General features: G+C 47.7%; 1 protein-coding gene and 1 non-coding gene across 7 annotated transcripts; one reads left to right on the top strand and one right to left on the bottom strand.

The window, feature by feature from the left end:
- Positions 1 to 2,862: 2,862 nt before the first annotated feature.
- On the bottom strand, positions 2,863 to 22,907 carry ZNF623 (zinc finger protein 623). Of its 6 annotated transcripts, none has more exons than XM_054519035.2 (3): positions 22,751 to 22,886; positions 17,484 to 18,322; positions 2,863 to 9,331 (listed from the first exon to the last, which is right to left on the bottom strand). In XM_054519035.2, the coding sequence occupies exons 2-3, from the start codon at positions 17,731 to 17,733 to the stop codon at positions 7,746 to 7,748; spliced, it is 1,836 nt and encodes a 611-aa protein (XP_054375010.2). In that variant the 5' UTR covers positions 17,734 to 18,322; positions 22,751 to 22,886; the 3' UTR covers positions 2,863 to 7,745. The 6 variants fall into 6 exon arrangements, with proteins under 6 accessions (XP_054375010.2, XP_063582974.1, XP_002819572.4 ...); XM_063726904.1 differs by lacking the exon at positions 22,751 to 22,886 and adding an exon at positions 22,481 to 22,725; XM_002819526.6 differs by lacking the exon at positions 17,484 to 18,322 and having other exon boundaries at positions 22,751 to 22,907.
- On the top strand, positions 13,289 to 13,348 carry LOC112134785 (U7 small nuclear RNA). Its single transcript, XR_002916136.1, has one exon. It is a non-coding gene; the product is annotated as a U7 small nuclear RNA (small nuclear RNA).
- Positions 22,908 to 23,303: the final 396 nt, after the last annotated feature.

Here is a 23,303-nt window from a genome sequence, read left to right as displayed (position 1 = left end):
GCAGATAGAAATATGAACTATAAAAGCCATTCTGATGAAGTTTCAGACGGAACAGAGGAACAAGGTGTTGGACAGTGAAGTAAAGGTCATCCTTAATATAAATTGGCAATGAGCTTCGCTGAATTGTGTCCATGCCTCGGGCTTTGTGGAAGGTCAAACTTGAGACTGATGAACTAGGATATCTGGAAGAAAAAAAGAGAAGGAGCTGCTGGTGGCTGGGCGTGGTGGCTCACACCTATAATCCCAACACTTTGGGAGGCCAAGGCAGGCAGATCACCTGAGGTCGGGAGTTTGAGACCAGCCTGGCCAACGTGGAGAAATCCCATCTCTACTAAAAATATAAAATAAGCTGGGTGTGGCGGCACATGTCTGTAATCCCAACTACTCGGGAGGCTGAGGCAGGAGAATCGCTTGAACCCGGAAGGCAGAGGTTGCGGTGAGCCGAGATCGCACCATTGCACTCCAGCCTGGGCAACAACAGGAAAACTTCGTCTTAAAAAAAAAAAAAAAAAAAAGGAGGAGGAGCTGCTGGTTACTTTTGGCCTCTTATGCTGAGCTTTGAGAGCAAAGGAATAGTTTAAAAACAGAATTTATAAATTAAAAGGAAGCAAAGTGGAAAGATTTGGAAAACTCAGCCTGGCCATGTAGAGTAAAAGTATGTTCAGAAGAGGAAACCAAGGGTATGGCCCGGTGAAGTTTGTGAAAGAAATGAGCTTGGGTAGAAGGGAGCCAGGTGCAATTCTCCCAAGACAATGAAACTAAGTCCCAGCAGGCTTTTCAGATTATCGAGGCTGCCTCTCCCATCAGAGGCTCAGAGGCCTAGGAAGGCAGAATGCTTTCAGGGGACAGACCCTGGGAGCCCTCCACAAGCTCGCCCAGGACCACCTTAGGACTCTGCTCCGGGCACCACAGCCATTGTTCAAGCAGCCCCAGATGTGAATGCCTCACTCCAGAAGACACAAGCCCTAAACCTTCCTTGGTGGCATCCATGTGGTGCTAATTCTGCTGGCTTAGGGAAAGCCAGAGCTGTGAAGGCTTAGCAGCCTCCATCCAGATTGCACAGGATACCACTGAGAGCTTAGGGGCCAGGCAGAGACTTGCAGCAGGGGTGGAGCCACTACAGAGAGCCCCCAGTAAAGCCATGCTGAATGGAAATGAGGAGTTGGAGCTGCTGGAGAGTCCCTACCAGGGTCATGTCTGGCGAGCCCTGGGAGTGGGACGAGTGGGACCACCACTGGGACCCAAGAACTGTGGAGTCACTGGCAGCACGCATGCTTGCCTGGAAAAGCTTCAGGCACCAGACTCTAACCCATAGGAGGTAGAGCAAAGCCATAGAGTGGGGTTGCCTAAGGCCCTGGGGACCCAACCCTCACCCTGGGGTGTCCAGGAAGTGGCACGTTGAGTCAAGAGATGATTCTCCAACTTCAGGATTTAATGCCTTCCCTGCAGGGTTTCGGACTCGCTTGGGACCTGCTAACCCTTTCTTATTGCTTACCCCTCCCTGATGGAGTGGGAATGTCTTTTGCCTGTACACCATCATTGTATCTCGGAAGTAGATAACTTGTTTGATTTCACAGGCTCACAGATGAGACTTTGGACTCTGGACTTTTGATTCAGTGCTGGAATAAAATCTGGGGACTATGGGACTGCAACAGATCTGTTTGTTTGAGAAGGACATGAGTTTTGGACAGAATGCTGAGTATCTGCCCCTCCATGAAAACTCATGTAGAAATTTCATCCCCAATATGGCAATACTGAGAGGTGGCGTCTAAGAGGTAATTGGATCATGAGGGTGAAGCTCTCAAATGAATTAATCTACTCTGGCCGGTCGTGGTGGCTCATGCTTGTAATCCCAGCACTTTGGGAGGCCGAGGCAGGCGAATCACAAGGTCAAGGGTTTGAGACCAGCCAGGCCAACATGGTGAAACCCCGTCTCTACTAAAAATACAAAAAATTAGCTTGGCGTAGTGGTGGGCGCCTGTAATCCCAGCTACTCAGGAGGCTGAGGCAGGATAATTGCTTGAACCCAGGAGGCAGAGGCTGCAGCGAGCCGAGATCTCACCACTGCGCTCCAGCTCGGGAGACAGAGTGAGCCACTGCGCCCAGCCAGAGGACATCCTTTTAAAGATAATTAAAATAGAATGTCAAATAAAATGCAATAAAATGTAATGGAATGTTTTGAACTTTATGCCAATAATTCACTGTTTTACATGAAATGAATAATTGAGAGATAAAAGTTACCAAACTTGGCACAATAGAAAAACCTGAACTGTTATAGCTGTTTAAAAAAATTGAATTTATGGCTGGGCACAGTGGCTCACTCCTGTAATCCCAACATTTTTGGGAGGCCAAGGTGGGCAGATCACGAGGCCAGGAGTTCAAGACCAGCCTGTGCAACATGGTGAAACCCTGTCTCTACTAAAAATACAAACACCTGGGCGTGGTGGCACGCACCTGTAGTTCCAGCTACTCGGGATGCTGAGGTGGGAGAATCGCTTAAACCTGGGAGACAGAGGTTGCAGTGAGCCGAGACCACACCACTGTACCCCAGCCTGGGTGATGGAGTGAGACTGGGTCTCAAAAAAAAAAAAAAAGGAAAAGAAAGAAAAAAAAAAGAGAGAGAAAGAGAGAGGGAGGGAGGGAGGAAAAGAAGGAAAGAAGGGAAGAAAACATTTAAGGAAGAAATAACAGTATCAATATTACATAAACAACTTCAGAAAACAGATGAGGATAGAATAATTCACAATTCTTTGAGAGTAACAGTATCCTGGTATCAAAACAAGGACATACTCTTACCAATTCTAAGGAAAACGGAACAAGATGCCCTAGTCAGTACAATAAGAAAAAGGAACAAAGTCCATATAAATTGGAAAAGTAAAATACTTTATTCACAGATGACATGATTATCTACATAGAAAATGCTAAAGAATCTAGAAAAAAGCTACTAGAACTAATAACTGATCTAAGTTGCTTGATACAAGATCAATGTACAAGTCTAATGCATTTGTATATACTAGCAATAACTACAAAATAGCTTTTTAAAAACCTTACCATTTGCAATAGCATGCAGAAATATTAAATACATGAATTTAACAAAATGTGTGAGAACTGCAAACTGAGAGAAATTAAGGGATCTAAATAAATGGGGCAGTACACCATGTTCAACAATTGGAAAACTCAGAATTGTTAAAATGTCATTTCTCCCTAAATTGATCTATAAATCCCAGAAGACTTTCTTTTTGTAGACATCGATAAAAGTTGTTTTTTGAGACAGTTTCGCTCTTGGTTGCCCAGGCTGGAGTGCAATGCCACAATCTCAGCTCACTGAAACCTCCACCTCCCAGGTTCAAGCAGTTCTCCTGCCTCAGCCTCCCGAGTAGCTGGGATTCTACAGGCGCCTGCCACCACGCCCGGCTAATTTTTTTGTATTTTTAGTAGAGGTGGGGTTTCACCATGTTAGCCAGGATGGTTTTGAACTCCTGACCTCAAGTGATCCACCTGCCTCGGCCTCCCAAAGTGCTAGGATTACACAGGCATGATCCATGGGCCTGGCCTGAAGTTGATAAAAGTTGACTCCAAATTTTATATGAAAATGCAAAGGATCTAGAAGTCAAAAAAAAAAAATGGGAAAAGAACAAAACGGAAGCTCTTCCAATACCTGAGTTCGACTACAGTTGGCCAGGAGTGGTGGCTCACACCTGTAATCCCTTTGGCAGGCTGAGGCAGGAGGATCCCTTGAAGCCAGGAGTTCAAGACCAGCCTGGTCAACATAGTGAGACCCCCATCTCTACAAAAAAATATAAAAAATTAGCAAGATATGGTGATGCATGCCTACAGTCCCAACTACTTGGGAGGCTAAGGAAAGAGGCTCACTTGAGCCCAGATGTTTCGAGGTTACATTAGCTCGATTGTGCCACTATACTCCAGCCTGGGCAACAGAATGAGATTCTGCCTCAAATAAAACTACAGTAATCAATATAGTGTCATATTGGTGTAAAGTTATACACACAAGAAGAATGGTGTCCAGAACAGACCACTTCTATGTCACTTAAGTTTTTACAAACCTGTGAAGACTTGGTCATTGGGAAAGTAGAGTCTCAACAAATAGAACCGAAACAACCGACCACACAGATAAAAAAGTGAATTTTGACCCTTATCACATATGGTACACAAAAATGAACTCAAAATGGATCACAGACTTAAATGTAAAACTATAAAAGTTCCATAAAATAAAAAACAGGAAAAAATCATGTCCTTTGAGTAGGCAAATTTCTTAAACTCAAATTATTATAAAATATCATAAATCATTATTATTATTATCTTGGTTTACTGCAACCTCTGCCTCCTGGGTTCAAGTGATTCTCCTGCCTCAGCCTCCCGAGTAGCTGGGACTACAGCAGCGTGCCACCCGCCCAGATAATTTTTGTATTTTTAGTAGAGACAGGGTTTCACCATGTTGGCCAGGCTGGTCTCAAACTTCTGGCCTCAGGTGATTTGCCCACCTTGGCCTCCCAAAGTGCTGGGATTACAGACATGGGCCACCACACCCAAATCTTTGATAAATTAGACTTACTAAAAAATATTCAAAAGACACCATTAAGAAAATGAACAGGCAAACCAAACATGAAAAGAAAATATTCACAATATTTGTCACAAATGGAGACAAAGAATTATATATATTACATATGTTTTTCATCCACAATATGGAAAGAACTTGAGTCAACAATGAGCATCCCAACTTAAAAACAGGCAAAAGGTACGAACAGACCCATCACAAAAGATGACACGGAAAAGCAATAGGCAGATGAAATCATAGACATACATTATTCAGTGGGCAAATACAAATTAAAATCATAAGGAGGCTAGAGCGGATTAAATTTTAAGAGACTGACAATGCCGTGTTAGCAAAGATATGGAGCAACTGGAAATCTTCCCATAATGTAGTAGTAGTGTAAAATGGTTCAACCACTACGGAGGGCTGTGTGACAATTTCTTAGGAAGTTAGAAACACGTATTGCAACGGACTGAATGTTTACATCCTTGCACAATTCATGTCAAATTCCTAACCTGTAAGATGATATGAGGTGGGGTCTTGAGGAGGGGAGAGAATCACAAGGGGAGAGCCCTCAGGAATGGGCTTGCTAGTCCCTTTCCACCACGTGCAGTCACAGTGAGAAGACATCTACTTAAAAGGAAGCAGGCCCTCACTAGACACCAAATGTTGACACCCTCATCTTGGACTTCCCAGCCTCCAGAACTGTAAAACATAAATTTCTGTTGTTATAAGCCTCCCAGTTGATGGTATTTTGTTACGGCTGCCTGAATGGACTAAGACACTTACAACACAGCAATTAAAGTCCTAGGTACTTACCCAAGAGAAATAAAAACACATGTGCAAATACATACTTTTACACAAATGCTCATAGTTTTAAGAGCCGAGATTGGAAACCCATTAACACGTGGATGAATAAACAAATGATGGCTTATCCATTCAATGGAATACTATTCAGCAAGGAGAACTACTGAAACACAAAACAGCTTGGATGAGTCTAAAAACATGCCAAAGTGAAAGACATCAGATGCAAAAGAACACATACTAAATGAATCCATTTGTATGAGGCTCTAAACCAAGCAACACTAATCTATGCGGATAGAAAGTGGTTATCTGGGGCTGGAGTGGGCTTAACTAGGAAAAGGCAAAAGGGAACTTTTTTGAGTGATAGAAACGTTGTTCTTGGTTCTGGCAGTGGTGGTTACACAGGTGTATAGATTTTTCAAAACCCTGTACACTTAAATAGGCGTTTTACTATATGAAAACTGAATCTCAATAAAGTTGATTAAAATGGTCTGGTAAAATCTACATTTGAAACATCTCTAGTAATGCTGATTTTCCAGAAAATGTAGATCTCTTTTCTGAATTATTTGTCCTGAGGCTTTCAGGGTTGGTAGTATTTAAGAACTCAAAATATGGCCTCATGAGAAAAAAATTCTATGGTTACAAAACTGGACTTTGGGGTTCATGTTCAGATGAAATTCAGAGGTAAAGACTAACGGTTTTGTGAGGTGGTTGTCCACTGTCCATTTACCTCGCCTGCTTTTGAACCGTCCTAGCCAAAAAGCCATCTGTCATGACTCCATGTTTCTGCAGATTCCCTCTCCTGGATCCTATTTTCTTCTTTAGCTGATCTCTACTGATCTCTGGCCCAGCTGAAATGTCACCTCTTCTGTAATGCCTTCCCAGCTCTGTGCCACATCAGGCACCCCCTCACCTGTGCTCCTTCACAATTGAGAGCACATCCTACTGTGATCTGTCTTCCCCACTACACTGTGGATGACTTCAGGGTAGTGGGTTGCTCATCTGTTTTCCCAACATTTAGGACTATTCCTTATAGATATCAATACATTTTGAAATGACAAAATGAGCCAGAGAGCATGGAAAATGACAAGAGCTCAGTTCAACCTTAGAACTGCTACAACAGAAGAGTTATGTAATGCATTGAGACTGTGCCTTTCAAGTGAGACAGAAAGATACAGACAAGTGAAGACCTTCTCTTGAGACCTGCCTCCTCCTGTCCCCACTGTGCCAGCTGAGCCAGGTGTCAATGCCCTCCAGATCAAGTGGACAGTTCTGCATGAGCTGTAAAGTGGCACACGGGAGGGCGTGGATGTGCACAGGCTATTGCCTGCAACTTCTAAGTAGGAGCAGCAGACAGTAGCAGGGCTGAGAAGATACTTCTAACAGAATCGTAGATTATACTGATACAAAATGAACAACAACAAAAAAAACAGCCAACAGCTGAAAATTTTTAGAATGGCAGTATAGAAAGGACAAAGCAAGAGATGCCAATTACACGTAGATTTAGGGGTGTATTTTTTATTGCCCTGTGCTAGACAGTGGACACATGGAAATCAATCAGACATGATCACTGTCCTAAGGAACTCAAGAGCATAATGACAGAGACAGTCTATCGAGTCATTCTCACATACGCAAGTAAATACAGTAATAGCAGTAATCACCGAGCTACAGAAGTGTGGAGAGCTGCCAACTGAGCCTGAGGGAAACATCCCTTGATATGATGCCTGAGGCATGTCTTGAACCATGATTCAGAGTTAATTAGCTGAGAAGAGACCCTTCAACAAGAACAAAGGCGAGAGAGGTAGGAAGCCACATGGAGCACAGGTAAGATGAAGCAGTCGGTGTTGCTGCAGCATTAACTGTGTGGCAGGAAGTCAGGCAGCGGGAGGCGAGGCTCCAGGACGCAGGAGACCTTAGGGCACACGATGGGAGGCCTGGAGTTCCTCCTCAGGACAACAGGGAAATGGCTCAGGGTTTGTATACGAGTTACCTTTCTTCAACTTAACAGATCAAAATGTCCTAGGTAACATTCTCCTAAGTAATAAGATTAGATACACAGTTCTGCTCTAAAAGGGATTTAACTCAAGGATGGACTGTTTAACTGGGGATAAAATTTTTTAAAAACCTTTTCTTGAGACCTGTCTTCTCCCTGCCCCTACTGTTCCAGCTCAGAGTCAGGTGTCAAGCCCTTGACTCTCCTGAGGACCGTGCTCACAGCTGAGGAGAAGGGCTGAGCCTCGTAGTGCTGCACAGTGGCAGGTGGCACCCACTCCAAAAGCAGCCCCATCCATGACTCACAAAATTCTGACATGTCCAAATCTCAGAAACCACGTGAATCCTAATTCCACGCATTTCCAAACATCACTCATTGGGCAGGAGAATAATTATTTTATAAGTTATCTGTGTGTTCCCCCTTATCTACAGACCTCTCACCCAAATGTATGGGGGCCTTACTCAAGGAGAGTCCCTCTTGGTGAACACTTTGATTATTTTTAAAGTTTGTAGTTGAGTTAAAATCTCTCCCATACTGACTACGTTCATAGAGCTTCTCTTCAGTATGAATTTTCTGGTGTTGAAGGAAGTTTGACCTCTGAATAAAGCCTTTCCCACAATAACTGCACACATAGGGCTTTTCTCCAGTGTGAATAATCTGGTGCAGAAGCAGCTTGGAGCTCTGGATGAAGGCTTTCCCACAGTCTTTACATTCGAAGGGCCTGTCCCCAGAGTGGATCTTCTGGTGCTCAGTGAGATGGGCTTTCTGGAGAAACGCTTTCCCACATTCCTTACATTCATACACTCTCTCTCCAGTGTGGATTTTCTGGTGTCGAATAAGGTATGAACTCAGAAAGAAAGCTTTCCCACACTCGTTACATTCATAGAGTTTCTCTCCAGTGTGAATTCTCTGATGCTGGGTGAAGTTTGACGTCTGGCTGAAGCGCTTCCCACACTCATTGCATACATAAGGCCTCTCCCCAGTATGGATCCTCTGATGCTGAATGAGCTTTGAACTCCGAATAAAGGCTTTCCCACACTCATTGCATTCAAAGGGTCTCTCTCCGGTGTGAATTCTCTGGTGCTCAATAAGGTCTGAGCGATGACGGAATGCCTTCCCACATTCTTTGCATTCATACTGTTTCACTTCTGTGTGGATCTGATAATGGCGAATGAGGCTCGAGCTCCTTATGAAGGATTTCCCACATTCATTGCACTCATAGGGCCTTTCTCCCGTGTGAATCCTCTGATGACGAATAAGTAAGGAGCTCTGACTGAAGCCTTTTCCACACTCTTTGCATTCAAAAGGTCTCTCTCTGGTGTGAACTCTCTGGTGCCTAATCAGGTCTGAACTGTGACAAAATGCCTTCCCACACTGCGCACATTTGAAGGGCTTTTCTCCTGAATGAACGCGCTGATGTTCAATGAGACCTGCATAGTGAATGAAGTCTTTCCCACACACATTACAGACGTAGAGTCTCTCTCCAGTGTGAATTCTCTGATGCTCCATAAGGTGTGAGCTCTGGCCAAAGCCTTTCCCACACTGATCGCACGTATAAGGTTTCTCCCCAGCATGCGAAATCTGATGCCTAACTAGGTCCGAATTAAACGTGAACGTTTTGCCACAGATATCGCAAGGATTGGCTTCCCTCTCTATGAGCTCTCTCTGAAGCAGAAGAAGGTCTGAGTTCAGAATACGGTTTCTTCCTGACTTGGTGCACACTTGAGCTGTCTTTCCTGTCTGGATCTTCCAATGGGTCACTGTCACCTGCTTGCAGCCCCTGTCCTGAGGGGGGGAACTCCCCAGGCTCTGACCTTCTGGATTTCCCAAGAGCTCCCCTAATCTGGGCTCATGGACTTCCTCAGACTCGGGGGAGGGGAGCTCCATCACTGTGAGTTTGTCTGACGTCGTCCTATGTGAGCTTTCATCCTCAGAAATCCAGGCTTCAGTCACCTTCTTCTCACCAGTTCCTACATTAGAATCTGAAACAAAAGACAACAAAATCATCTTTCCCCTTACTTAACAGATGGGGATCTCCTGAATCAGGGCAGGATAAAATTAATATCCAAGAGGTGGAAAGTGTTTCCTCTACCCCTCCCCATCCTGACCCAACATGCTGCTACCCACAGCTCTGGTCTCACACCCAAGCCTGTCCCACATAAGATGGCTTCTTTGTGGCTCCACTTTTAACATCCAACACCAGGACAGACTGGTCTGTGGTGCACAACACTCCTCTGACCATTAGTGAATTCTGGATGAGTTGCAGAGGGGTGAGGATATGCTTGAACTCCATTAAAAAACCAAGACAGATATTTTAAGCAAACGTATAAACACATCAGCCCTGCCACCTCTTCACTGTTCCTCATTCCTTCCTTCATATCCTCTTCTCCCCCCCATATCTAGCTTAGACCCCATGATCTGGGGTACTATGTTCACTGTAAGTTACATGAGAATCACCCTCCTGCACAGAATCTCTTCTCCCCTCCATATCTAGCTTAGACCCCATGATCTGGGGTACTATGTTCACTGTAAGTTACATGAGAATCACCCTCCTGCACAGAATCTCTTCTCCCCTCCATATCTAGCTTAGACCCCATGATCTGGGGTACTATGTTCACTGTAAGTTACATGAGAATCACCCTCCTGCACAGAATCTCTTCTCCCCTCCATATCTAGCTTAGACCCCATGATCTGGGGTACTATGTTCACTGTAAGTTACATGAGAATCACCCTCCTGCACAGAATCTCTTCTCCCCTCCATATCTAGCTTAGACCCCATGATCTGGGGTACTATGTTCACTGTAAGTTACATGAGAATCACCCTCCTGCACAGAATCGGGCTCCCCTGCCCTTTTCTCCCTCCATCACACTTGGATGGGAAAGCCCAAGCTTTGGTTAAAACGAGGCTGTGTCCTGATTTGCACCTGCACTCTTGCTGTTTTTTGTTTGTTTTTGTTTTTTTTAGATGCAGTCTCGCTCTGTCACCCAGGCTGGAGTGCAGTGGTGCAATCTCGGCTCACTGCAAGCTCCGCCTCCCGGGTTCACACCATTCTCCTGCCTCAGCCTCCCAAGCAGCTGGGACTACAGGCGCCCACCACCACGCCCGGCTAATTTTTTTCTATTTTTAGTAGAGATGGGGTTTCACCATGTTAGCCAGGATAGTCTTGATCTCCTGACCTCGTGATCTGCCCACCTCGGCCTCCCAAACTGCTGGGATTACAGACGTGAGCCACTGTGTCCAGCCAGCTGACTGAACTCTTTAAATTCAGAGCTGCTTGCCTAATGGGGCCTGAGAGCTGCCAGCAACTCCTACCCTTCCCACTCCCCACAGGACCTTCCACTTCTCCTGTCTTCTTACAGACCCAGCACTCCCTCCTCCCTCCCCACTGGTGACCTTGCTTCTTGTTTCAACGACAAAACAGAAGAAATCAGACAAGGACATCCACTGCCTCCCACATCTCCTGCCAGCCTGTTTCTCCACCCACCCTCTGCCAGGCTTGTTACCTGGGTTAAACGGCCCTTGTTTTGACTTAAAGGGAACACTTCCCCTTGTGTGTGAGCTCCCTTTCCCTCTCACACATGCAGGGACAGCACCTGAGCACCCACCCCTCTCCTCCATCCTCAAGTCCTTGCCCTCCAAGCCCACCACTCCCCTCAACATGAAGAAGTGCACCAGTTCCCAGCTACCTGAAAAATGCACGTCATGGGCCCCATGTCCCACCAATTACTACCCCATGACTCTCCTGCTCTGCAGCCCCATTCAAAGAGCCCCCACCCCACGCTCGATTTCTCCATTTCCTCCTTCCCCTGAGCCTACTACAGTAGGGCTCTCACCCCAAACATCCACGTCACCAGATCAGGGGTCAGCTATGGCCACACTTCCAACTCAACCTGTGGCGGCACTGACACAGCTCCGCTCCTTCAGAAGTCACTCTCCTTATCTGGGACAGCCTTTCTCTGTTCCCTACCTGCCTCACTGATAGCTCCTCCCAGTGTCCCCTGACGCCTCAAAGCCCTGGCGTGTCTAGGGCTCAGCCCTCATCTTTGTCCATTACAGAGGGGAGTGCACTTATTATCAGACACCAATGCCATCTATGCTGAAGACTCACACGCCTGCCTCCAACCTGGCCTTCTTTCCAGCCCCCACACCTGACCAGCTCCTCACCCAACACCTTCATTTGGATGCTCTCAGAAGTTTTTCAACCTAATGCCTCCAGCCTCACTTCTGATTTTCCTCCTTCTATAGTTTTCTCCATTATCTCATTTGTTCAGGCCACAAATGCTGCAATAACCCTTGAATCCTTTTCCCTTTGTTCACACTCCACATCTGTTCAAAACCATGCCCAGCGCCAGATGCCCACAGCCTACAGGGTTGCCATCTGCACCATCGCCTTTCACCGTGAAGTGTGACCGCCTCCCACCTTCTTACTTCTCCCCTTCTCCAGCTCTTTTCTACACAACCAGCAGAATCACGATTCAAAATCATAAATCAGATGTCACTCTTCTACTCAAAACTTACAAGGGTTTCCCATCCCCTACTCAGGCCCCACAAGGGCCACCGGGCCTGGACTCCTGCTGCTCACCCTGCCCTCCCCTTCCCTCTTTGGTCACACTGGCCCCTGCAGTCCCTGCCCCCTCGGGCCCTTTGCACTTTGGTAGAAAGACTCCAAAAATATTTGCATGGTTCACTCCTAGATGTCCTTCGTCTTTCAGGTGTCTGTGCTGACGTCACCTGATCAGAGTCTTTCCTAGTCACACTTATAAACAGCAAGGCACCCCCACCCTCAGCATGCCCTCTCTCCTGCCTCTGCTTTCTCTGCACAGTTCTGACCACTTGACCAATCATAAGTCACCCAATCAAAGCAGCCATCGATTGTGAGATGTGACACAATTTTATGAACCATGAAGGAAAATAAAAGTACCAATTTAAATGAAAACACTCCATCAAGCCAGGCACAGTGGCTCGCTCCTGTAATCCTAAGACTTTGGGAGGCAGAGGTGGGAGGGTCACTTGAGACCAGGAGTTCAACATCTGCCTGGGCAAGGTAGAGAGATCCCATCTCTACAAAAAACATTTTTAAAAACAGCCAGGCGAGGTAGCACACCTGTGGTCCCAGCTACATGGGAGACTGAGGCAGGAGAATCACTGGAGCCCAGGAAGTTGAGACTGCAGTGAGCCATGCTTGTGCCACTGCATTCCAGCCTGGGTGACAGAGTAAAACCCTGTCTCAAAAAACAACAAAAAACACTCCATCAATTCTAACAGGCAACTCAATTTCAGAGATATTAAAATATGGAGAAAGTGTGTCTTAGAATCAACGAATTGTGATATATACATGCATGTACACACACACACACACACACACCCCCCCCACAGGCAACAAACTATGTGTTTTGCTGTCTCCCCCACAAGTATGTAAGTGCTGTGTGGGCAGGAACTTTGTTCTGTTCTTTATCCTCAGCAACCCAAACAATTCTGGCATAAAGTAATACATTTCTTCAATATCTGTTGTATGAATGAATGTTCTATCATGTATACATAATACGCTCAATACAAGGTAATAAGCCAGGTACAGTGGCTCATGCCTATAATCCCAGCATTTCCAGTGGCCAAAGCAGGAGGACTACTTGAGGCCAGGAGTCCAAGACCAGCCTGGGCAACACAGCAAGACTCCATCTCTAAAAACAATTTTTTTAATTAGCTGGGTGTGATGTTGCATACCTGCGGTCGCAGCTATTTGGGAGGCTAAGGCAGGAGGATCACTTGAGCCCAGAGGTTTGAGGCTGTAGTAAGCCATGACTGTGCCATGGAACTCCAACCTAGGTGACAGAGTGAGACCCTGTCTCTAATTAAAAAAAAAAAAAAAAGCTCCAACAGCTCTAGTATTAAACACTGAAATAAATGTAAGTTATACATACCTTAAAGAAAGATTAACAGTGCTTGCTACAGCTCTTTTAGAATGTCTAGCAGGTTTCTCAGTTTTTACTGGAAAATCTCCCATAAAAAGAAAAATTAAGAAAAGATAATTATTTACCCACTTATTTTAATGCAGGGTCCTGGGTAGCTGGAGCCTATCCTGGCAGCTCAGGGTGTGAGGTGAGAGCCAGCCCTGGATAGGACAGGGTCCCACCGCAGGGCAACTCACACACCCAAACTCGCTCATGCTGGGACCAAGGAGACACCCCAATCACCTAATGGACACACCTTTGGGATGTGGAGGAAAGCAGGCGGCCGTGGGGAGAATGTGCACACTCCACACATGGTGCTCCCAGCCAGGAATCACTTTTTCCCTCATAGACGTTATAGCGAAACAATGATATCTGACGCTCTGCCATGGAAAGAGAGGAAGCCAGAATCCACTCTCTGAAAGCAGAGACCAAAGGAACGGTGACTGCTTTGAGAGAAAGTATCTTTCTTGGCGCCTGCACTTTACCAGCCTCAAGTCTGAGGATTTGTCTTTTTTTTTGTGAGACAGAGTCTCGCTCTGTTGCCCAGGCTGGTGTGCAGTGGGGCCATCTCAGCTCACTGCAAGCTCTGCCTCCTGGGTTCATGCCATTCTCCTGCCGAGTAGCTGGGACTACAGGCATCCGCTACCACGCCCGGCTAATTTTTTTGTATTTTTAGTAGAGACGGGGTTTCACCGTTAGCCAGGATGGTCTCGATCTCCTGACCTTGTGATCCGCCCACCTTGGCCTCCCAAAGTGCTGGGATTACAGGCACGAGCCACCATGCTCGGCCGAGCATTTGTATTTTCTTTTTTTTTTTTTTTGAGATGGAGTTTTGCTCTTATTGCCCAGGCTGGAGTGCAATGGCGCAATCTCGGCTCACCGCAATCTCCAGCTCCCAGGTTCAAGTGATTCTCCTGCCTCAGCCTGCCAAGTAGCTGGGATTATAAGCATGCGCCACCACACCCAGCTAATTTTGTATTTTTAGTAGAGATGGGGTTTCTCCATGTTGGTCAGGCTGGTCTCAAACTCCCAACCTCAGGTGATCCGCCCACCTCGGCCTCCTAAAGTGCTTACAGGCATGAGCAACTGCGCCCCGCCTTTTTTTTTTTTTTTTTTTTTTTTTAAAGATACAGTCTTGCTCTCTCGCACAGGCTGATTGCATGGTGGCGCGATCTCAGCTCACTGCAACCTCCACCTCCTGGGTTCAAGCAATTCTTGTGTATTTTTAGTAGAGATGGGGCTTCTCCATACTGGCAAGGCTGGTCTCGAACTCCTGGCCTCAAGCGGTCCACCCCCCTTGGCCTCCCAAAGTGCTGGGGTTACAGGGGTGAGCCACCACACCTGGCCATGTATTTGCTTTTTAATTTCCATATGTATTCTGCTTATGCACTGAGGACCCATTAATGTGGCTCTCAGGATGAGAAAGCTGACTCTCTCGCCTCAGGAGCCTTCTCTTTGGGGTTCTTGATGGGCAGTGCGAGCCGGGCCACTGCGAAGATCGGTAATGTTGCCTTCCCATCCACTACTGTTTCCAGTACCTCAAGGCCACTGCCAATATAATGAGAGAGGGGGATCAGCCCAGTGCAGAAGCCAGTAAATAAAACTGGAGGATCTGCTGGTTTAAAAACCAGAGCTGCACCAGGTGCAGTGGCTCATGCCTGTAATCCCAACACTTTGGGAAGCTAAGGCGGGCGGATCACTTGAGGTCAGGAGTTCGAGACAAGCCTGGCTATGGTGAAACCTCATCTCTACTAAAAATATAAAAATTATCCAGGCGGTGGCACACACCTGTAATCCCAGCTACTTGGGAGGCTGAGACAGGAGAATCACTTGAACCTGGGAGGCGGAGGTTGCAGTAAGCAGAGATCACAACACTGTACTTCAGCTTGGGTGACAAAGTGAGACTCCATCTCAAAAAATAAAAAACAAAAACAAAAACCAGAGCTGTGACATGGGATGCACTGGCAGCAAGCAGCCCCAACAGTGATGATATTTTCAAGGGAATTAGGTTGCTGGAGAAACTGCAAGCCTACCCTGCAGAAGTCTGTAGCTAGAGTGTTCTTAGCAATATTCTTACACCCTAAATATCTAGCAACAGAAGACACGCAAACAATAGTGCACAGAAAAAAAACTGCCACACACAAAAGCGCAGGTGGACCTCACAACAGACGAAGTGCTGAGCAAAACCAACCAGGCACAAAAGAGCTCATATTGTACGACTCCATTTACATAAAGCTAGAAAACAGAGAGCCAATCCCTGGTGGAAGGATGTAAGCTGCAATGGTGTTCAGGAGACACTGTCGCTGGCAGGGGCACATGGTGCCCTGAGTCACACAGGTGCTCACTTTAGAAAAGCTGACTGGGCCCGGGATTATGCGACCTCACGCAGGCACTGGGATGCTCTACCCAGCCCCGCTGTGGAGGGCAATGCCCCAGCCTGCAGTTTGGGAATCCTCACTCTGGGAACTGCTTCCAAGAAGGGGACTCCATCCGCCCAGTGCCAAGCCCTCTCCCACTCAGTTATCCACTGCTCCAAAAACAATTTACACAAACTCAGCAGCTTAAAGCAGCATGCATTTGTTACCCCACAGTTCTGCAGGTCACACATCCAGGCCAGGCCAGCTGGGATCTCCACGCAGGGTCACGCAAAGCTGCAACTGTATGTCATCGGGCTGAGCTCTCATCTGGAGGCCCTGAGGAAAACTGGTTTCCAAACTCATTCAGATTTTGTGGCAGAATCCAGTTCCCTGCAACTGTAGGACTGAGAACCCTGCGTGCTTACTGGCTGTGAGCAGGAGCCGTCCCTAGGGGCCACCTGAACCTCAAGGCAGGCACAGCACATCACATTTTTCTCACACGTCTAATCTCAGCCTCTGTTCTCCAACCAGATGGAGGAACCTTTGCTTCCCAGGGCCTGTGTGATTAGGTCAGGCTCTCCCAGACGGCCTCCCTTCTCACCTCACTAACCTGGGACCTCCCAATATCTGCAAGTCTCTTCATGACAGTACCAGATGAGTGTCCGAATGAGTAACTGGAAGAAGGGGTGTGTACATCAGGGGCCAGGAATCTAAGAGACCACCTCAGAACTCTGCCCTCCACACCCATGCCAGGTGCCCGGCAGGTAACAGGAATCTAAAACTACTGTCACTGTTTGGGGCACCACGAACCGCACCCATATAAGAAGCTGAATTATCAATGTGTGTTTCCTACATCCACCACCGACCAGCTGTTCCCCATCTCTCTCCCTTTCCTCCGGCCTCCCTCTACCCTGGATACAACAATATTGAGATTCGGCTACTTAGTAACCTTACCATGGCTTCTCATGTGAAAGGAGGAATCCCACACCTCTCACTTTCAACCAAAAGCTAGAAATGATTAAGCTTCGTGAGGAAGGCATGTCTAAAACTCAGTCAGAAAGCCGGGCCTCTTGCATCAAACGGCCGAGCGGCAATGCAAAGGAAAAGCCCCAGAAGGAAATTAAACGAGCTGCTCCAGTGAACACACAAATGATAGGATAGCAAGACAGCCTTATTGCTGATGTGGAGGAAGTCTGAGTGGTCTGGAGAGATTAAAACAACTTTGCCCGACGCCTGGTGTGACTGGCAACCAAAGCTGAATCCACAGCAAGGTCGTAACCGTCCTCATTCTGTGAAGGCTGAGACAGGTGAGGGAAGCTGCGGAAGAAAAGCAGAAAGCCAGCAGAGGTTGGTTCATGAGGTTTAAGGAAAGAAGTCACTTCCACACATAGAAGTGCAAGGTGAAGCCACAAGTTTTACGGGAGAAACTGCAGCAAGTTCTCCAGATCTAGCTAAGATGGTTGACTAAGGTGGCTACTCTAAAAAGATTTTCAGTGTGGATAAAACTGCTTTCTATTGGAAGAAGATGGCATCTAGGACTTTCGCAGCTAGAGAGGTCAATGCCTGGCTTCAAAGATTGAAAGGACAGGCTGACTCTCTTGTTAGGGGCGAATGCAGCTGGTGACGTGAAGCCAATGCTCATTTCCCATTCCAAAAATTCTAGGACCCTTAAAAATGATGCCAAATCCACTCTGCCTGTGTTCTAGATATGGAATAACAAAGCCTGGATGACAGCGCATCTGTTTACAGCATGGTTTACAGAGTATTTTAAGCTCACTAATGAGACCTACTGCTCAGAAAAAAAGATTCCTTTCAAAACACTACTCACTGACAATGCTCCTGGTCACCCAAGAGCTCTGATGGAGATGAACAGGGAGACTGATGTTCTTCTTTTGCCAACACAACGTGCATTCTGCAGCCTGTGGCTGGGAGTCACTCCAACTTTCAAGTCTTATTAAGAAATATGTTTCACAAGGCTGTAGGTGCCATAGATAATGATTCCTCTGATGGATCTGGGCAATCAGCCGAAAACCTTCTGGAAAGGAGTCATCATTATAGATGCCACGAAGAACATTCATGATTCGTGAGAGGAGGTCAAAATATCAACATTTGATATTTTGGAAAAACTTGATTCCAGCCCTCATCAATCTTTGAGGGGTTTGAGACTTCAGTGGAGGAAGCAACTGCAGATGTGGTGAAAATAGCAAGAGAACTAGATTTAGAACTGTAGCCTAAAGATGTCACTGAATTGCTTCAATCTCGTGATCAAACTTGAACGGATGAGGTGTTGCTGCTTTTTTTTTTTGAGACGGAGTTTCACTCTTGTTCCCCAGGCAGAGTGGAGTGGTGCAATCTCAGCTCACTGCAACCTCCACCTCCTGGGTTCAAGCAATTCTCCTGCCTCAGCCTCCTGAGTAGCTGGGATTACAGGAGTGCGCCACCACGCCCCGCTAATTTTTGTATTTTTAGTAGAGATAGGGTTTGGCTATGTTGGCCAGCCTGGTCTCAAACTCCTGACCTCAGGTGATCCACCTGCCTCAGCCTCCCAAAGAGCTGGGATTAGAGGCATGAGCCACCGTGCCTGGCTGAGGTGTTGCTTCTTAGAAATGAGGAAAACAAGTACGTTTCTTGACATGGAATCTGCTCCTGGTGAAGATGCCGTGAACACTGTTGAAACGACAACAAAGGATTTTGAAGATTCCACGAACATAGTTGATAAAACACAGGCAGGGTTTGAGAGGCTTGACCCTAATTTTGAAAGAAGTTCTACTTGGGCAAAATACTAGCTAACAGCTTTGCATGCCACAGAGAAATCTTTTGTGAAAGCAAGATTCCACTGATGTGGCAAACTTCATCGTCCCATTTTAAGAAACTGCCAGTCACACCAACCTTCAGCAACCACCACCCTGATCAGTCAGCAGCCATCAAGAAAGGCAAGACCCTCCACCAGCAAAATGATTACAACTTAAGGCTCAGATGATAATCTTTTAGCAATAAAGTATGTTTAAATTATTTACATTTTTAGACATAATGCTATTGCATACTTAATAGTAACCACAGCATACCTTAAACGTAACTTTTATATACACTGGGAAACTAACAAGTTTCTGTGACTTGCTTTGTTTTGCTATTCACTTTATTGCAGTGGTCTGGACCCACACCAGCACATCCCCAGGTGTGGGATGAAAGGTCCACTGGACTCCTGGGTGGCCAATGTGGTTCCCCAGCATTCCTGTTTCCTTCTTCCTTTTAGTGTTAGAAACCCCATCAAATTACTAATGACTGCCCCACAAATGACATTTCCTAGTCTCCCCTTAAGTTAGGTGAGTTTGTGACCAAGACGAGGCGAGAAGGGAAGTGATGTGTGCGTGCCGTCCACTCTCTCCCCTCCCCACAGTGCTGATGAGGCAGGGCAGCCAGAGTCCCTGGAGGCCACCCCCTACCTTTAAGAGAGAATAAGACAACTCAAGTTTCTTATTTGAAACACTGTATTTGAATCTGTTTATAGCAACTTTAACGTACGTCTTAAATAATGCTAATATACAACTCAAATATTCAGATTCAATTCTCCCCATGATGATAAATTCAAACTGGGCCAGGTGTGGTGGCTCACACCTGTAATCACAGCACTTTGGGAGGCTGAGGCAGGTAGACTGCTTGAGCTCAGGAGTTAGAGACCAGCCTTGTCAACATGGTGAAACACAGTCTCTACTTTAAAAAGACAGGCTAGATGCAGTGGCTCACGCCTGTAATCCCAACACTCTGGGAGGCCAAGACAGGCACATCACCTGAGGTCAGGAGTTCGAGACCAGCCTGACCAACATGGAGAAACCCCGTCTCTACTAAAAATACAAAATTAGCTGGGCATGGTGGCACATGCTTGTAATCCCAGCTACTTGGGAGGCTGAGACGGGAGAATCACTGGAACCCGGGAGGCGGAGATGGAGGCTGCGGTGAGCCGAGATCACGCCATTGCACTCCAGCCTGGGCAACAAGAGCGAAACTCCATCTCAAAAATAAATAAATAAAAATAAAAAATAAATTAAAATAAAAATAAATTAAAAAGGGGGTGGGCTGGGCATGATGGCTCATGCCTGTAATCCCAGCACTTTGGGAGGCCGAGGCAGGCAGATCACCTGAGGTCAGGAGTTCGAGACCAGCCTGGCCAACATGGTGAAACCCCATCTCTACTAAAGATACAAAATTAGCCAGGTGTGGTGGCACACGCCTGTAAGCCCAGCTTCTCAAGAGGCTGAGGCAGGAGAATCTCTTGAACCCGGGCGGCAGACGGTGGAATGAGCTGAGGCCACGCCATTGTACTCCAGCCTGGGCAACAAGAGCAAAACTCCGTCTCAAAAAAAAGTGGGGGAACGGTGGGGTGGAGATGTTGGTTTCTTCTTTTGGAACTCAGTTGATATCTTCTGATTTTAAATTTTAAAATGGCTGTTATACTACCTGGAAACAAGCTGTTTATTTTTTATTTATTTGATTTTTTTTTTTTTTTTTTTTGAGACAGAGTCTCACTCTGTCGCCCAGGCTGGAGTGCAGTGGCACAATTTCGGCTCACTGCAATCTCCGCCTCCCCGCAATCTCTGTCTCATGGGTTCAAGCGATTCTCCTGCCTCAGCCTCCCAAGTAGCTGGGATTACGGGAGCCTGCCACCATGCCCAGCTAATTTTTTTGCATTTTTAGTACAGATGGGGTTTCACCATGTTACCCAGGCTGGTCTCAAACTCCTGACCTCAGCTGATCCACCCACCTCGGCCTCCCAAAGTGCTGGGATTGGATTACAAGCGTGAGCCACCACGCCCGGCCAGAAACAAGCTGTTTCTGTTTACAAGAACGTATCTTAAAACCGTATGTGTGCCTCTTAATAATTTTCATAATTTTTGAACTTTTGAGAAATTTTTTTTTTTTTTTTTTTTTTAAGACGGAATCTCACTCTGTCGCCCAGGCTGGAGTGCAATGGCATGGTCTCCACTCACTGTAACCTCCACCTCCCAGGTTCAAGTGATTCTTCTGCCTCAGCCTCCTGACTAGCTGGGATTACAGGCACATGCTTTTGTACTTTTAGTAGAGATGGGGTTTCACCATGTTGGTCAGGCTGGTCTCGAACTCTTGACCTCATGATCTGCCCGCCTCTAGAGAAAGTTTCTAAAATTGCAAATACCTTGCTTTGAAGAAACACTTATCTCAAAACAGCTATCTTCAGTTTTTGCTTAACTTTTTCTTGTATGAATTTAAGTAAAATTAAATCAATACATTTTCATTTAAAGAAACTGACATGAAATGAAAAAAAAAAGAAGCCACCTGACTTGTGGCTCCACACAACAAACTGATTAGCATGGACCCATCTCCTGTTATAACACAGAATTTGCTGGATAAAACATCACCTGAGGCCAGGCGCAATGGCTCATGCCTGTAATCCCAGCAATTTGGGAAGCCGAGGTGGGCAGATCACGAGGTCAGGAGTTCAAGACCAGCCTGGCCAATATGGCGAAACCTCTCATCTCTACTAAAAATACAAAAATTAGCCGGACGTGGTGGCGTGTGCCTGTAGTCCCAGAAAGTCAGGAGGCTAAGGCAGAAGAATCACTTGAATCCGGGAGGCAGGGGGTGCAGTGAGCCGAGATCATGCCACCGCACTCCAGCCTGGGCGATAGAGCAAGACTCCGTCTCAAAAATAAATAATAAACAAATAAATATCACCTGAAATTGTCTCAACAGCAGATGTTGTGTATCATCAGCAGCCACAGCAGCTCTGGGGTGTCTAGGGGTGTCCCATCTAGCACTAGAAGCCCCCAGCTCTTGCACCCACACTGGTAAGGGGATATTCCAGCCTCAAGCTCCCAGCCAGAGTCACTGTGTGTTGCTTACAGCCTGAAGAAATTAACAGGATACACCAAGCTTCACCCCAGGAAACAGGAAAAGCAGAACCAGAGGGCAACCGACTGAGAAGTGGACTAGAGCTCCACCAACATCTGGACCTCCTTGCCCCGCGCCACATCAAGGGGCCTACTGGGCGCCACATGCTAGGCAGGGAGCGCTTGTGTTCCTAGTGCTCCCCACGATGCCCCGGAGGTTCAGGGAGGTAACAAGCGTAAGGTCAGAGAACTGGAGCCAGCTGTCAACTGCCCCCGCCCCACCCAGGCCATTTGACTTCTGCTACCGACATGCTGCTCAGGGCTCTGCCCAAAGACAACGACGAGCCCCCTGTGTCCTCTCCTCGGTCATCTTCCATGACGCTGAGGCAGCGAAGACAAGCTCGGCCGCTCCCTGAGCTGCTTCACACTAACTACCTGAGTCTGAGGCCTGCATCCAGGCGCTGCTCAGACCCTGAGAGTCCCCGGACCATGACGTAGCCTGTGTGTGATGGGAGCAAGACAACCTTGACATAAACACAGAGAACGCCACTGGGAGTCCTAAAGACTCGAAGGGAAAAGGGTACCTTCAAGAAAAAGCAGGACAGCGTAGCCAAACCACCTCTCCCCATCTGCGAATTCTCCTCCAGGTCCAAGTCTTGTACTTAATTCTAATTCTGCTCACCACGTTTCCCTCCCCACCCCATCCCCAACAGCACAGAAGATGCCGGCGCTGCATCTCCTCCAGCAGCGAGAGGCCTCGAGGCCCCAGGGAGCGGAGGAAGGGTTCAGGCACAGCTGCGGGAACGCCCACACCCAGTCCTGTCACACCGTAAAACATGTCTGCGGCATCAACCTCACGCAGGCCTGGCGGGCCTGAAGACTGCGACACGGAAACTCAAGCCCGCGGCTCTACGGCCTGGGCTCAGGGCGGGGGGAAGGAGAGGGAACCAGGGGTACCCACACGTCGCTCCTCAGGGAGAAGACCCCAGGCTCGGGCCCGAGGCGGGTTCGCTGGAGAGACGCTGCAGCCTCGCGGGGGCGGCCGTGGCTGCGTCAGGGAGACTGGCTAGCCAAGGCCCCGATCCTGGACGCCCTAGCGGGGCGGGCCGCGGCCTGCGGACCCCGCCCGGCCCTCCCGGCGGACTGTGCTCTGGCAAGGCCGCCGGGCTCCGGAGCCAGCCGGGGCTGCGGCTAAGGCGTTACCCGCCCCCGTCCGGAACGCGCCACTCACCCGGCGCGGGCGGGGAGAGGACGGCGCGAGCCCGACCCCGCAGCAGCGGACTGGACCCCGCGGGCGCGGGCCCCGCAGACCCGCAGACCCGCAGACAAAGCCCGCACCGCCGCCAGCCCGCCGCGACCGGAAGTCGCGAGAGGCCCCGCCTGGGAAACTTCCTGCGCCGCTCTAGGAGCTCCAGGGATCGGCTCCCCTCTCGGTGGTGCGGACTTCCGGGCGCGGGGACTAAGACCCCTGGAGGGTCTAGGGGTGTCCGGCAGGCCCGGCGTCGCTATGCGGTTGAGAGGATTGCGTGCCGGGAAGCGGGGACTCGGAAACTCGGGTCTGGAGCTCGCGGCGAGGTCCGACCGCAACCCAAGACCAGCTTCTCAGGAGGCGAGGACCCCGGGGAAGTAAATACCGTGAGGGCCAAACTTCACTTCTTTCTGCGCCCCAGAGAGGCGGGGAAGCGGCGCGCTGTGGGGTTTTTTGGTTTTCGGGTTTGGGTTTTTTTTTCTTTTGTAATTAACTTTTTTCTTTTTTTATTATTATTATACTTTAAGTTTTAGGG

The sequence above is a fragment of the Pongo abelii genome, chromosome 7 (assembly GCF_028885655.2).
Source record: "Pongo abelii isolate AG06213 chromosome 7, NHGRI_mPonAbe1-v2.0_pri, whole genome shotgun sequence".
NCBI lineage: Eukaryota > Metazoa > Chordata > Mammalia > Primates > Hominidae > Pongo > Pongo abelii.
Note: the sequence above shows the minus strand (reverse complement) of the source record. Positions and strands in the feature narration are given on the sequence as shown.